The sequence below is a fragment of the Girardinichthys multiradiatus genome, chromosome 11 (genome assembly GCF_021462225.1).
Source record: "Girardinichthys multiradiatus isolate DD_20200921_A chromosome 11, DD_fGirMul_XY1, whole genome shotgun sequence".
NCBI classification, from domain to species: Eukaryota; Metazoa; Chordata; class Actinopteri; order Cyprinodontiformes; family Goodeidae; genus Girardinichthys; species Girardinichthys multiradiatus.
The window spans coordinates 19,447,333-19,460,717 of NC_061804.1; the positions used below are offsets into that span (position 1 = coordinate 19,447,333).

At 40.6% G+C, this 13,385-nt stretch overlaps 1 protein-coding gene across 15 annotated transcripts in view; it reads right to left on the bottom strand.

The window, feature by feature from the left end:
* The window catches only part of LOC124876112 (fibroin heavy chain-like), a 31,614-nt gene extending 20,871 nt beyond the window's left edge, over positions 1-10,743 (bottom strand). For all 15 annotated transcript variants that reach the window (XM_047378631.1, XM_047378626.1, XM_047378636.1 and 12 more), the window contains exons 1-7: positions 10,616-10,743; positions 6,453-6,620; positions 4,692-4,979; positions 4,580-4,600; positions 4,304-4,492; positions 3,092-3,142; positions 1,709-3,013 (exon numbers count right to left, since the gene is read on the bottom strand). In XM_047378631.1, the coding sequence (XP_047234587.1) occupies positions 1,709-3,013; positions 3,092-3,142; positions 4,304-4,492; positions 4,580-4,600; positions 4,692-4,979; positions 6,453-6,620; positions 10,616-10,691 (2,098 nt within the window). In that variant the 5' untranslated portion in view covers positions 10,692-10,743. The remainder of the gene's footprint in view (positions 1-1,708; positions 3,014-3,091; positions 3,143-4,303; positions 4,493-4,579; positions 4,601-4,691; positions 4,980-6,452; positions 6,621-10,615) is intronic.
* Positions 10,744-13,385: the final 2,642 nt, after the last annotated feature.

A 13,385-nucleotide genomic window follows, 5' to 3' on the forward strand; every position in this document is an offset into this window, starting at 1 on the left:
ATTGATTCCGCTAGGATGCCAGAAGGTGCCAGACCGGCCGTAAAACTTGCCAATGCGGTTGCCGCTGTTTTTGTGGAAGCTGATGCTGATTATCGGCAAATGGGTTGTCATTATTGCTATAGCCTGTTACCTTTACATAATGATTTCATTATTGATTATTATTTAATAAACAGCTTTAGACCCATAACATAAGGTGATTGTATTTACTTGACATGGAAAATAAATAGCACTATGTGTATGTGTGACGTGTTGAAAGGATGACGAAGATTTATTGCACAAACAGCCGGTTTATTATAGAGCATGAGCGGCTATTCTGAATTGTCACTCACAGAAAAATATAAATAAATGCTTAAAAACACGCTGGATCTCCCAGGCCATAAGGCTGCCACAAGGATGCCACAGCCTGCCACCGGAACTACCAGTTCTGCCTGTCATTGCCACAAACTGAGCTCGGCCCTGCTGCAATTCAATCAATTTCTCGGCACGTTTGCAATGTATGCACTGCAGACGTGCACAGCGCCCCCTACCGAACAAGATGGGTAGCTCGGTCAGCAGGGAGCTGAGGAAGAGCGGCTGCTGACGTCACTCTTCTGCGCCCGTAGCTCGGAATGCTTTTTTGTTTTCGAGTTCTGGGCAGTACTTTGCGGGCAGACCACGAAAACGAAAAAACAATGTCTGCTTTGTTTTCTTTTTGATTATGGCATAAAATGTGCAGTCATGAAGAAGAAAATGCAAATGCAAATAGGATGATTGATTACTAATTTTATTTATGGGTCAAATAACGCAGCCACATTCTTAAAATGAAAAAGCATTTCCAGAAATGCTTTTTCATTTTCAAATTTTACATTTCAAATTGAATTATGGTATCTATTTGCTGGGGCATATTTTAAAAAATAAATCTCAAATGTCTTTTTCATTTTAATTTAGTGAAGGAATGAGCAGTCTTGAAGAAGAAAATGCAAATGCAAATAGGATGATTGATTACTAATTTCATTTATGAGTCAAACAATGCAGCCACATTCTTAAAATGAAAAAGCATTTCTGAAAATGCTTTTTCATTTGAAATATGGTAACGATTTGCTTCCATAGTTCTTGACTATGACAGGCCAATTCAAACACAAAAAGCTAATTTGACTAAAACCATTCCTTTGTATCTAACTGTATTATTAGGGGTCCTGCTGTAAGATAAACTTCCACTTTAGCATGATACTGCCACCATCCTGTCTCATTGTTGTTTTTTTCAAAGCTCAATTTTGGACTAATCTGACTTGATGACCTTTCACACTTGGTGTGCTCTATTTGTTTTGAAGCAAACTTTGCATTTTTGCCACATTCTTTCTAATTTCAGATGTAGTCTGTTTGGTGTTCATAGTTTGGGATGTTTTTTCATCTAACCCTGCTTTAAAGTTTTTTCATTGATGTGTTCTATGATCTGAATGATGCTATTAAGCTGAGTCTTAATAAAAAGTACCTGAGCAACGGGAGCTGAATACACATGCAAATCACATTGTTGTTTGGAAACAAACAAGGTATTACTTCCATTTTATTAATGTGTTATACCCTTTGTTGGCCTATTAAATACAATTCCAATAAAATATATAAAACTTTGTGGCTGAAACATAACAACATGAAATAAGTTGAAGGGATTTGAACCCTTTAATCAAGGCACAATACATATACATTTGAATGTTGCATATACTATATTTACCGCCTACGCCTGGAAAAGCTCCACTGGGACCGATTCCTGTCACTCCAGGTCCAAGCCCAGTTCCACCAGGTCCAATCCCTGTACCACCAGGACCAAATCCTGTTCCCCCAGGTACTATCCCAGTTCCGCCTGGTCCAATCCCTGTACCACCAGGACCAAATCCTGTTCCCCCAGGTACTATCCCAGTTCCGCCTGATCCAATCCCTGTACCACCAGGACCAAATCCTGTTCCCCCAGGTACTATCCCAGTTCCGCCTGGTCCAATCCCTGTACCACCAGGACCAAATCCTGTTCCCCCAGGTACTATCCCAGTTCCACCTGATCCAATCCCTGTACCACCAGGACCAAATCCTGTTCCCCCAGGTACTATCCCAGTTCCGCCTGGTCTGATCCCTGTACCACCAGGACCAAATCCTGTTCCCCCAGGTACTATCCCAGTTCCGCCTGATCCCATCCCTGTACCACCAGGACCAAATCCTGTTCCCCCAGGTACTATCCCAGTTCCGCCTGATCCAATCCCTGTACCACCAGGACCAAATCCTGTTCCCCCAGGTACTATCCCAGTTCCGCCTGATCCAATCCCTGTACCACCAGGACCAAATCCTGTTCCCCCAGGTACTATCCCAGTTCCGCCTGATCCAATCCCTGTACCACCAGGACCAAATCCTGTTCCCCCAGGTACTATCCCAGTTCCGCCTGATCCAATCCCTGTACCACCAGGACCAAATCCTGTTCCCCCAGGTACTATCCCAGTTCCGCCTGATCCAATCCCTGTACCACCAGGACCAAATCCTGTTCCCCCAGGTACTATCCCAGTTCCGCCTGATCCAATCCCTGTACCACCAGGACCAAATCCTGTTCCCCCAGGTACTATCCCAGTTCCGCCTGATCCAATCCCTGTACCACCAGGACCAAATCCTGTTCCCCCAGGTACTATCCCAGTTCCGCCTGATCCAATCCCTGTACCACCAGGACCAAATCCTGTTCCCCCAGGTACTATCCCAGTTCCGCCTGATCCAATCCCTGTACCACCAGGACCAAATCCTGTTCCCCCAGGTACTATCCCAGTTCCGCCTGATCCAATCCCTGTACCACCAGGACCAAATCTTGTTCCCCCAGGTACTATCCCAGTTCCGCCTGATCCAATCCCTGTACCACCAGGACCAAATCCTGTTCCCCCAGGAACTTGCCCAGTTCCACCAGGTCCAACCCCTGCACCCCCAGGCAGAACCCCACCACTACCAGGTCTAAACCCAGTTCCACCCGGTCCATAAGCTGTTCCTCCAAGAGATGTTCCAACACCACCTATGGTAACACAAACACACATCAACCACATGTTACTAATAACTGATTGGGGAAAAAAGGTTAATAAAAAGTACTCACCTGTTTTAGGCGGTTTGGGTCCATAACCACCACCATATCCCCCATAACCACCTAAAGAGATTCAGGTGTTTGTAAGCTATTGTTTGTAAGTTATTAGTGATTATTTATAAACAACCTTAAGTGTTTGATTAACATTGTTATTACTTGATTCCCAATGGTCAATATAAATATAATCTGCAAAATATGACATTCGAGAATGTTTCCTAGGCTTTTTCTGACCTATTGTTTTACGCACAGGCACAATGGGTGGATTTCAGAAGGCTTATCCTGTAAGAACAGCTTTCATAGTATCACCAGCATTTTTCATCTGGCACAGGCAGCTCATATTTATGAGGGATGAAAAACAAGGAGGCCTCAACTTCCAAAGCAAATTAATCTGAATGACGTAATGACTTCCATTCTTTGTCGAGGGACTCCCATGCCTAACGCATTATATTCTTTATCACTGTATGTGCATGTAGCTGGTCCCTGAACAACAGCCTACAATGTTGATGTAATAGGAAATGAAATAATGGTATATGTACGCCGTCTTTATCTTCCAGTTTTGTGTTGATGTAGAAACAGTGTTTACATTGTTCTGGTATTGGCATGATACTGGAAAACATGGAGACAGTTTAGACTTCAAATATGTTTGTTTCCATGACTTTCACTGTATTAAATAACCAGTCTATAAAGGAGGCTGTGAACTATTGTTTAGCTCCTGTGCATGTTGCACTGTCACTAAGTTGCAAGAACTTTGTTTCATGCCTTGCAGAATATTCCAACATCTTGAAGCTTTTAACAGTTTTTTCCTCTTACAACCACAGACCATGTTTAGTGAATGTTAATGGAAATTTATGTGAAGTTGGAAGGAAACTGATTTACAGTTTCAAGCTTTAGAACTACACAACCTTCTTTTGCTGCAGTTACAGCTGCAGGTCTATTACAGTATGTCTCTACTAGCTGTGCACATCTGCAGAGTCTGGCCCATTTCTCTTTGCAAATTGGCTAAAGATCCATCAGATTGGACGGAGAGCATCTGTGAACATTGCCACAGACTATCAATTGGATTTAGCTCTGGACAACTCTTTGCAACCTCTAACCCAACCCTGCTTTAACTACTGATTGGACCAGTTTCATTATCATCATTCAGTAAGTGCTGGGAATACTTGTAGCAAAAACCTAAATAGTTCAATTCATTAATTACTTTTTTAAGGAAAATATTTTTTTCACCTGTTCCAAGGCCACCTGGACCAGCACCCCCTTGCCCAAATCCAGTTGGACCAACTCCACCAGGCCCAGATCCAAAGCCTCCAGGACCAACACCACCTGGTCCAAAACCAGTCCCTACTACTCCTGGTCTCAGTCCTCCTCCTACACCTGCAGTTCCCTGTCCTGTACCAAGCCCACCAAAGCCAGCCCCTGCAGAAAAACAGTAGGATGATGTATTTTTTTATGTTTTCAATGCAGTTGCCGCAGACATTTTTGGTCTTTGTCTATAAATCTTACCTGTTTTAGGAGGTTTCCCACCTGGAAGAAGAAATCAAACATGACAGTTCATCAATAATAAGTTCACAGACAAATATGGAACCAATTAAATATTTTAACAAGCCTTTCTTACCAGCACCAGGTACTACTCCCAGTCCACCACTGCTTGGACCAAAAGTGCCAGGCCTGAAGCCCCCAGGTCCTATTCCTCCTGGGCCAACTCCCCCTGGGGCGACTCCACCTGGTCCTATTCCTCCTGGTCCAACTCCTCCAGGACCGACTCCTCCTGGGCCAAAACCTCCTGGTCCTATACTCCCTGGTCCAACTCCCCCAACTCCTCCAGGTCCAACTCCACCAGGTATAACACCTCCCGGCCCTATGCCTCCAGGTCCTAATCCCCCGGGTCCTTGTCCATATCCTCCTAAAGAACAGAACACAAGGGAAATTAAATCAGTTTATTATTGATAAAAGTTTATTTATAAGGCCTGTTTCCAACAGGCATGTACTGTAGATCAAGGTGCTTTACAGAATCAAAATTCAAAAAGAAAAATAAAATGACATGAAAATTTGCCTAAAATAATGTAATACAAACAATAAAAACTGGCCAAATAAGTTTGAAATACAAAGTAAAAAGTAAAAAAAGTACAATAGAAATTCCAACTACAATCCAAAAGACTATTTAAAAAAAACAGAAGGCAGAGTAATAAGCAAACAACAGAGATATTAGAAATAAGTGCCAAAACATTCCCAGAGTATCACTGAGCCGCTACCATGCTTAAATAATTGCAGTTTTGAGTCATCCCTCAACAAAGCAGGATCCCCTTAAACCTACTTGTCTATGTAGCTGTGCGAAAACTAGAGCTGAGTTTACTTGTTTTTGTTGGAGTACATTCTGGTCCTTAGTATGGAAACTGAACCCTCAGTGCCTGCTGCCACCAGATTTCACTGCAGTCCTTTCCAGTCGAGACATTTTGACCTCTTGCCTCCTCAGGAATCTAGTACCAGCCATTGTTAGCTGACTGTTTCTGCCACATCCAGGTAGCGTGTAAATGGTTTCTTTAACTCTAAACATGTGAACTGTGCTTCCAATTGTATCTCTTAGAACAGTTTCTGCTATCTTTTTGTACCCTTTTCTTTATTTGTTCAAGTCGATGTTCTCTTAACCTTTTGGAGAATTGTCTTGAATTAGCTGAATTGCTAACATCCAACTAATGAAGCCATTTGTTGGTTGCATCAGATACAATTTTGAATTTTACAAGCCTAATTTGCTGGGAGGGTTGAATTATTTTAGGTGTAACTGTGTAGACACGAGACTTTTGTCAGATGCAGTGAGGAGATCATTGGTGATTTTTAGTAAAGCTGATCTGTACCATGATTAAGTCAGACTGCTTATTTTAATAATAAAAATAAGAATGACTTTTTAAGTATTGGTTTAATTATGATCACCTCCAAAGCCTCTGGGGCTAATAAAGAAAGATTAAGTCAATAATAGATAAAGCATACTTAAAGGGTTCACCTGGTATATGATCCAAACTAAGTGTTGGTGGCTTAAACATAATTAATGTCAGCGCAGATAGATCTGCAGAGGGAAAATCTGATTTTATGAAGGTGTCAGGGATGTTATAGAGGTGAAAAATGCAAAACAAAGACTTGCAGCTTTGGTTGAAATCATCATGCAGAGTTCATTATCTTTGAGGCATAAAAACACTGGCCTCTGGTAAGTGATGTTTAGGTGTCACATTGTTTAAGCACTAGTGCTAAATACTCTTGATGTGATGTATGTCATGTTTTTTTTTTTACCTGAAGTTCAACATGAACCTCTGAAATTGTCTGTTTTGCCAGGAAATGCCGTCAGAATCAATAAAACCGAGCAGAAAACAAAACCATCGTTTACCTCCACCTAGACCAGCACCAAGTCCACCTCCGGCACCAGGCTGAAAACCTGCACCACCTCCTCCAGGACCAAAGCCTGTTCCAGTTCCAGTGCCGCCTGGTCCAAATCCAGGTCCGGTCCCAGCTCCTGTGCCGGCTCCAACTCCTCCAGAGGCTGGTACGTATACACCTGGTTAAAAGGTGAAAAAAGTGGTTTGTTTCAGTTACAAACCAACAGCTGTTTGATATGTTACTCTTATCAAAGAGTACCATATCAAATCTTTTAAAAACAAATACAAATCTTGTTTTTTGTTTTTAAAAGATGGTAGATTTGAGGGAATTTATAATAAATAATGCTAGATTTGTTCTCCTATTTTAGACGAAGAAAGATTGTATTTTAAAAATTAAGACTTCTTAAAGCAGGATTTTTCTTTATCTTGCCTTGAGTTCATATGTGTGTTTTTGTAGGTGTTGATTTATCTCCAGCTGATAACAAACACTGCCTAACCAAAAAGGCATGCATCTGTGCTCATAATTCTCACATTTTTCTGCACCTATGTTGTGTATTTCACCAATCGCTGTTGCCAAAAATAGAAGCACACACAGGGAACAGCTATAAAAGGAAAGGTTTGTTAAAAACCCACAGTCCAGATGTAAAAAGCAGTCTGCAGGGATTCTTAAAGAATGTGAGTTACTGATGTCACAGTAATGCCATGTATATTAACAACACAGTAAATAACTCAGCTGCTCAGTCTCTCACCTCTGTCTGCAGACTTCGTTTTTAATGTAGTTGCTTTGGAAAACACACTGGACAGGGATAAATAATGACTCAGATTCACTACAAAGCATGTCTGTTATTTAGGAAGGATGTTTCTCTCCACTCACTGTAAAATCTCAGTAATTAAACAGTTCATTTCGGCTTTCCTAAACTATCTTTATAAAATATACGCATTTGTTCATATCAGACTGGCTGTGGAGATACTTATGTCCCTTTTGTTTAATGTCTTTCTACTCCATCATTTTAGTATAATGTATAGTAATTTAGTAATAGTTAATTTTATTGTGTTCAATATTTTGAGTTTAGTTTCTTTACATTGAGCATCACAGAGCTGGTTTATTGTGTTTTAGGTGCATTGATTTGTGAAGATTAAACAACTGGATTAATCTCTAGTTAAAGTACCTTGCAAAAATATTTACTCCCCTTGAACGTTTTTGTCACATTACTACCACATATTAGGATTTTATATTAGGATTTAATGTAACAGACAAAATAGTACATGGCTGGGAAGAAGTAGGTAAATAAGATATTGTTCTCAAAAATTTCACAAAAGTCAGAAGTCACCTCAATACTAAACAGAAATGGGATTAAATCTCAGTATGTTTGTTCTGTGATAGCTTCAGAGGTTTGTCATTAATGAACAAACAGCATCATGAAAATCAATGAACACACCAGACAGGTCAGGGATAGAGTTGGGGAGACGTTTAGAGCCGGGTTGGGTTATAAAACTATATTTCAGCCTTTAGCACAAAGCCATTTTCAATCTTCAAAAAATGGAAAGAGAATGCTACAACTGCAAACCCGCAAAGACATGGCCAACAACCTGAATTGGCAGGCCAGGCAAGCACTACAAAGCCAGAGAATTAGCAAATAGGCTCATGGTTAGTCTGGAGGAGATGGAGAGATCTGCAGCTCAGGTGTGAGAATGTGCTAAAGAGACACATATTAGTCATGCACTCCACCAATCTGGCCTTTGATTATGAGTGGCAAGAAGAAAGTCTCATTTGCAATTTGCATGTTCTGGTAAAATGAAATCAAAATTAAACCTTTGGCCTATGTGCAAAATGTGATGAAAGTTAGAAAACAAGCACTGCACATAACCATGAACACACCATCATTGCCGTGAAGCATTGCTTGGTAACATCATGATGCCACCAAAAGGCTTCACAGAGGGGATGGCAGCATCATGCTGTGGGGATGTTTTTCTTTAGCATTGATAGGGAAACTGGTCAGGGCTCATAGGTAGTTAGATGGACCTAAATACAGGAAAATCCTGGAAGACCTGCCACAATAAAATGGGTTTGATCAACTTGACTAACTTGAAATTTCTGTTCAAAGACACCTTCTATCCAACCTGTCTTAGCTTGAGCTTTCTTGAAAAGAAAACAGTCTTCAGTCTCAAATCTGAAATAGAGATTTCCCAAGAGACGTGGAGCTGTGATTGCGCCCCTTTGAGTCAATCCTTTGTAGAACCTCCTTTTGTTGCATTTACAGTTTAAAGTCTTTAATATTATGTCTCAATCAGCTTTGCAAATCTGCAGACTAAAGTCTTTGCCCATTGCTCTTTGCAAAACAGCTTAAGGCTTCTCGTTTTAATCCAAGCTTCCTCTGTATTTAGCTCCGTCCACCTTTTTAAGTACTCTGAGCAGCTCTTCTGTCCCTGTTGAAGAAAGGATCCCCACATCATGTTGCTGCCACCCTTATGTGTCACCATGGAGTTGGTGTGTTTGGTGTGATGTACAGTGTTAATTTCTGCCAACAGCTTTTTGCATAAAGGTTTCGGTTCCATCTGATTGAATCACCATCTTTTACTTGTTCATGGCTTTTATTAAACAAATATGTGTTTTGAAAGGCCAGATTTGTTGAACACATGACTAATGTTTGTTCTGTCAACAGACACCACGCCCATTGAGCTGGGGATCTCCTCTAGAGTTACCATAGACCTCTTGTCTGATTCTCTGATTGACACTCTCCTTGTCCAGCCTGTCAGCTTTGGTGGATGAACATGTCTTGGAATATTTGTAGTTGTGCCATAGTCTTTTGATTTCCAGAAGATTAATAGAACAGGGGTCATTGGAAATTGAACAGGGGTCATTGCAAGGTCTAATTAAATAACATCAGTCATTTATTCCTTATCTGTCTGCTGTGTTCCTTGGTCTGATGCTGTTTGTTCTCCATTGTTCTCATACAAACCTCGAAAGCCTTTTGAGAACTGCTGGATTTATACTAAGACCAAATTACCCACACAGGTAAACTCTTTTAACTTCAGTGTCAGAGTAATGAGAGTAAATGGGGCTGAAAACAAATACTTCTAAAATTTTTATCTGTAAATTTTTTTTAAATCTTTGTATTGTTTTCTTCATACTTTACAACTATGTTTTACTTTGTGTTGGTTTATCACATGAAATCCGAACAAAATATAAAGGTTTGTGGTTGTAAAGTATCAAAATGTGAAGGGTTGTTGGGTATGTTACTTCTCCAAGGGACTGTACAGAAGTAATTAAAACGTATTCAAATGAATGAAACAAATATTTACCATTTTGCTCAATTTCTATATTCATTTATATATTTATAAATGCAAATTACATTGAAGCCAGGTTTATATTTTCTTCTCCCAAACTAAAACTGGAAAGACTACAAATGAATCTTTTTAACTCTAAAAACAAACTCAAAGCTTTTCACAAACAGGTAAATAAGGATTTTACAGACATGGTGTGTGAAGCAATTTAGGCTATAACTACAATTTATCAACATTTTAAAGGTTTATTAGGAAAATACCCAGACATGTTGGACCTCAGACAAAAAATGCCGTTTGTCTTTTTACAGACAATAAACAATTTGTTATTCTGAAATCCTTATTTTACAGATTTAAACATTAAAATACATAATTTTTTACTGGACAGCTAGCAGCAATATCTTTAAGTATTCCCCCAAATTTCAAACATGTATGTTTAATTTTATGAGACAAGATTCCCACTTTGAATGAATGGATGCTTTTGTTTTATCTTTATGCCAAGATTGTCAACTTTAAGCCTAGCACAACATTTATCTGTTTTTACCCTAAAAAGGCTCTCCAAATACTAGATAAATTCAGTAACAATGCCAACAGCATGTCTGGTAGATATGTTGACATTTTATGTAAGTTCCTGAATCTGTGAAAAAAGTGTGAACAGCTGAACCAGTGACCAAAGCATTTCATAACATTTTATTCACTATAATCACCATTGTGGAAGGCAAGGTAGCTCACAAGATCTCCAGTATTTTTGGCAATTTTTACACATTCAGTAAAATTTAAGTGAACCCATGCATCTCATCTGTTGACCCCGTCACACAAACATTATATGACATCTGATCCACAGGTGCTGAACTGAACTGCCCTGCATGCATGCACTGAAAGGGGGACCCACCTCCTTGCTGCGATGGTTTCCACAGAGTCAGGAGAAGCACTCCATGCAGGTATGTGGCCACCATCCCTCTCGCCATCTCGCTCCAAAATGTCACTCACCCCCCACACGGTCCAGGTTTTATTCCCAGCAAGCCTATCACGGCTCACTGGGGCCTTTAGGAAGAAGGAGGGAAAATACAGAGAAAAAAGGGGCAAAATTATGCAAAACAGGACACTGTGTCAGTTGACTACGAAGGCATAAGGACAGAGATATACAGAAAGAGGAGGAGAGAGAGAGAAAGAAATAACACTGCATCACCTTGTTAAACCAAATGGGCTGTTTTAGCCCTCATTCGACTGCTGGGCTGCGCTTTATGATGTTTTACTGCCAGGAAAAGGCAGAATGGAGAGTGAAAGAAGGCTGAGAGAGAGAAATAGAGTACGAGTGAAATGAGTCCACGAATTTGAAAAAAGCTTGTTGCTGTTTTTCTCACATGCTGTAAATCCCAAACAAAAAAAACATCACTAAAGTCTGTATTACTGTAACACTTTGAGACTGATGTGCTCTTATAAATATGGTTGATGTAGCCTATTGATTATGATATGTGTGTGTTGTATAAGGTTGAAAAGCAATCTGGCAAGTGTTTGAAAATCAAACTATTTGATCACAGAAAAAAGTTAAGGAAAACCTGGAGTATTAAAGGTACAGTAATGAAATATTTCAAAAGATAAAAATAAATAAGAGAACACTTAAAAGTTAGGGATAACATTACAACATCACAAAGACGACCATCTATTGCAGGGATGCATCACTGCTCCAACACACCTGAACCAAATGAATGGTTAATGACTATGCCTCTGCAAAAACCAGCTGATTTGTCAAGGAGGTAATTCTGCCTTCTGACTGAGGTGTGGGGACGTGTCTAAAAGTTGCAGGACAGTGGCACCCAAAGACTGGAGTTGCAGACTTCTGAGCTATCGTCTTTAATTTATCTGAGATTTGGTCATAGAGCTAACAGGTCATAGAAAGAAACACAGACATCCTTGACCTCAGTGACACTTCCCAGCTCATTCTGGGGATCCAAGCTGTTCCCAGGCGAGAAGGGATATGTAGTCCCTCCAGCAAGTTCTCAGTCTGTCCCAGGGTCTTTTCTTAGTGGGACATGCCTGGAAAACCTCCAAAGGGAAGAGCCTAAAATTCAAAATCATGATCAAATGCTCAGCTAACTTAACTGACTCTCTTCAGTGATGAGGAGCAGCGGCTCTACTTGAAGCTCCCTGCAGATGATGGAGCTCATAACCTTATCCCTGGTTAGCTGCCTTTGTCCAAGATCTCGTTTTATAGTCTTGATCCATATCTCATGATCTTAGGTGTGGGTCGAACATAGGCAGACCAGTAAATCAAGAGCTTCACTTTTTGGGTCAGTGGTGGACTAAAACCCCAATACATCTATTCGCATCACACTCCATCCTACCATCAATCGTCAGCAACATAGGAAATTAGTTTAGGTCCTCCTCTTTAAGCAGAGACTGACCTCTAAACTGTTAGGAGTAAAGCCACCCTTTTCTGAGTGAGAAACACAATTTGCCGGAGCCTCTTGTCCAAAACCCTAGAGTAATCTTTCCAGTAAGGCTGAGATATTTGATCCCTCGACAGTTGGAACATAGTCTCTGGTGCGCTTTCTCAAAAAACTGGGACCCTGGACTGCTACCTCACAAGTGTCTATGAGACACTGACTAGATGTGTCAACCATAACAACCTAACCTGGTCCAGAGTCTTCAGCATCTTCAGGCAAATCACCTCCACTTATGGCAACCAGCTGCTGGGGAGCTTTTTTTCAACCATAGTGATCTCTGCCATGGTAATGGACTCTTCCTCCGAGTCCCTAAAGACTGCCTCCACCATCAAGAACATGTTGACCAGATTAAGAAGATCCTGTGCTTGCTCCACTGCCCAACAGTATCTGCAGTTCGAATGTGCAGTATCCACACAAACCATACACATGCAGAGATTCTCCCTGCTTTCCCTGTTTGAGTAGATGAATGGTTTCTGCAGGTCTTCCTTGAAGCCAACACAAAGTTTTTCTCTGTGGCCTCCCCAAATTCCTGTCCAAGTCTTTGGTTCTGCAAACCTTGAACCTGTCTGCTATTTCGGGAGTCCTAATAGACAACCAGGTCCTAAAGGCCTCCTGCCTCAGCTTGACGGTGGGTGTGACTCCCCCGGCAAATGAGTCCTTTGTTTTCCACCTTGACAGGCACCATTGACCTTCAGGCAAAGACAAAGTAAACATTATTAAACTAAGAGTTAGAATAGCTATTCAGTTTTTGTAACTCTGGTCCACAGATGTTAGTGCTCTATGAGCTGTACTTTGTGTCCAGATACCATTCAGGATCCCTGGAAACAATCAATGTTTTTATTAACCAGTGGTTATTGTTAGGGGTTTTTCTCCATGTTTGGGTTGGTCTCAGTTACTTAGTGCCGGAGTCTGGAAGGATCGCTGAAACATTTTCTTTTTCTGGAGGTAAACAGATGAGTTAATGGCACCTCGACACTTATGGAGATTGAAGATGAGAGAAACACTTAAATCCTCCTACAGGTGCTCTGTGTGTCTTGAGGGTGGGTAAGGATATAAGGTTAATAAATAAATGGCTCATGAACACCTGGATATAACTAATAGCAAATTATTCAACCTTCTTTTAGAGCAAATATTGCTAACTCATAAGATTTATGCACAAAATGAGTTACAGTTTATCACTCAGAAATGGAAAAGCAGTTTTCTGTCTCTTAAAGC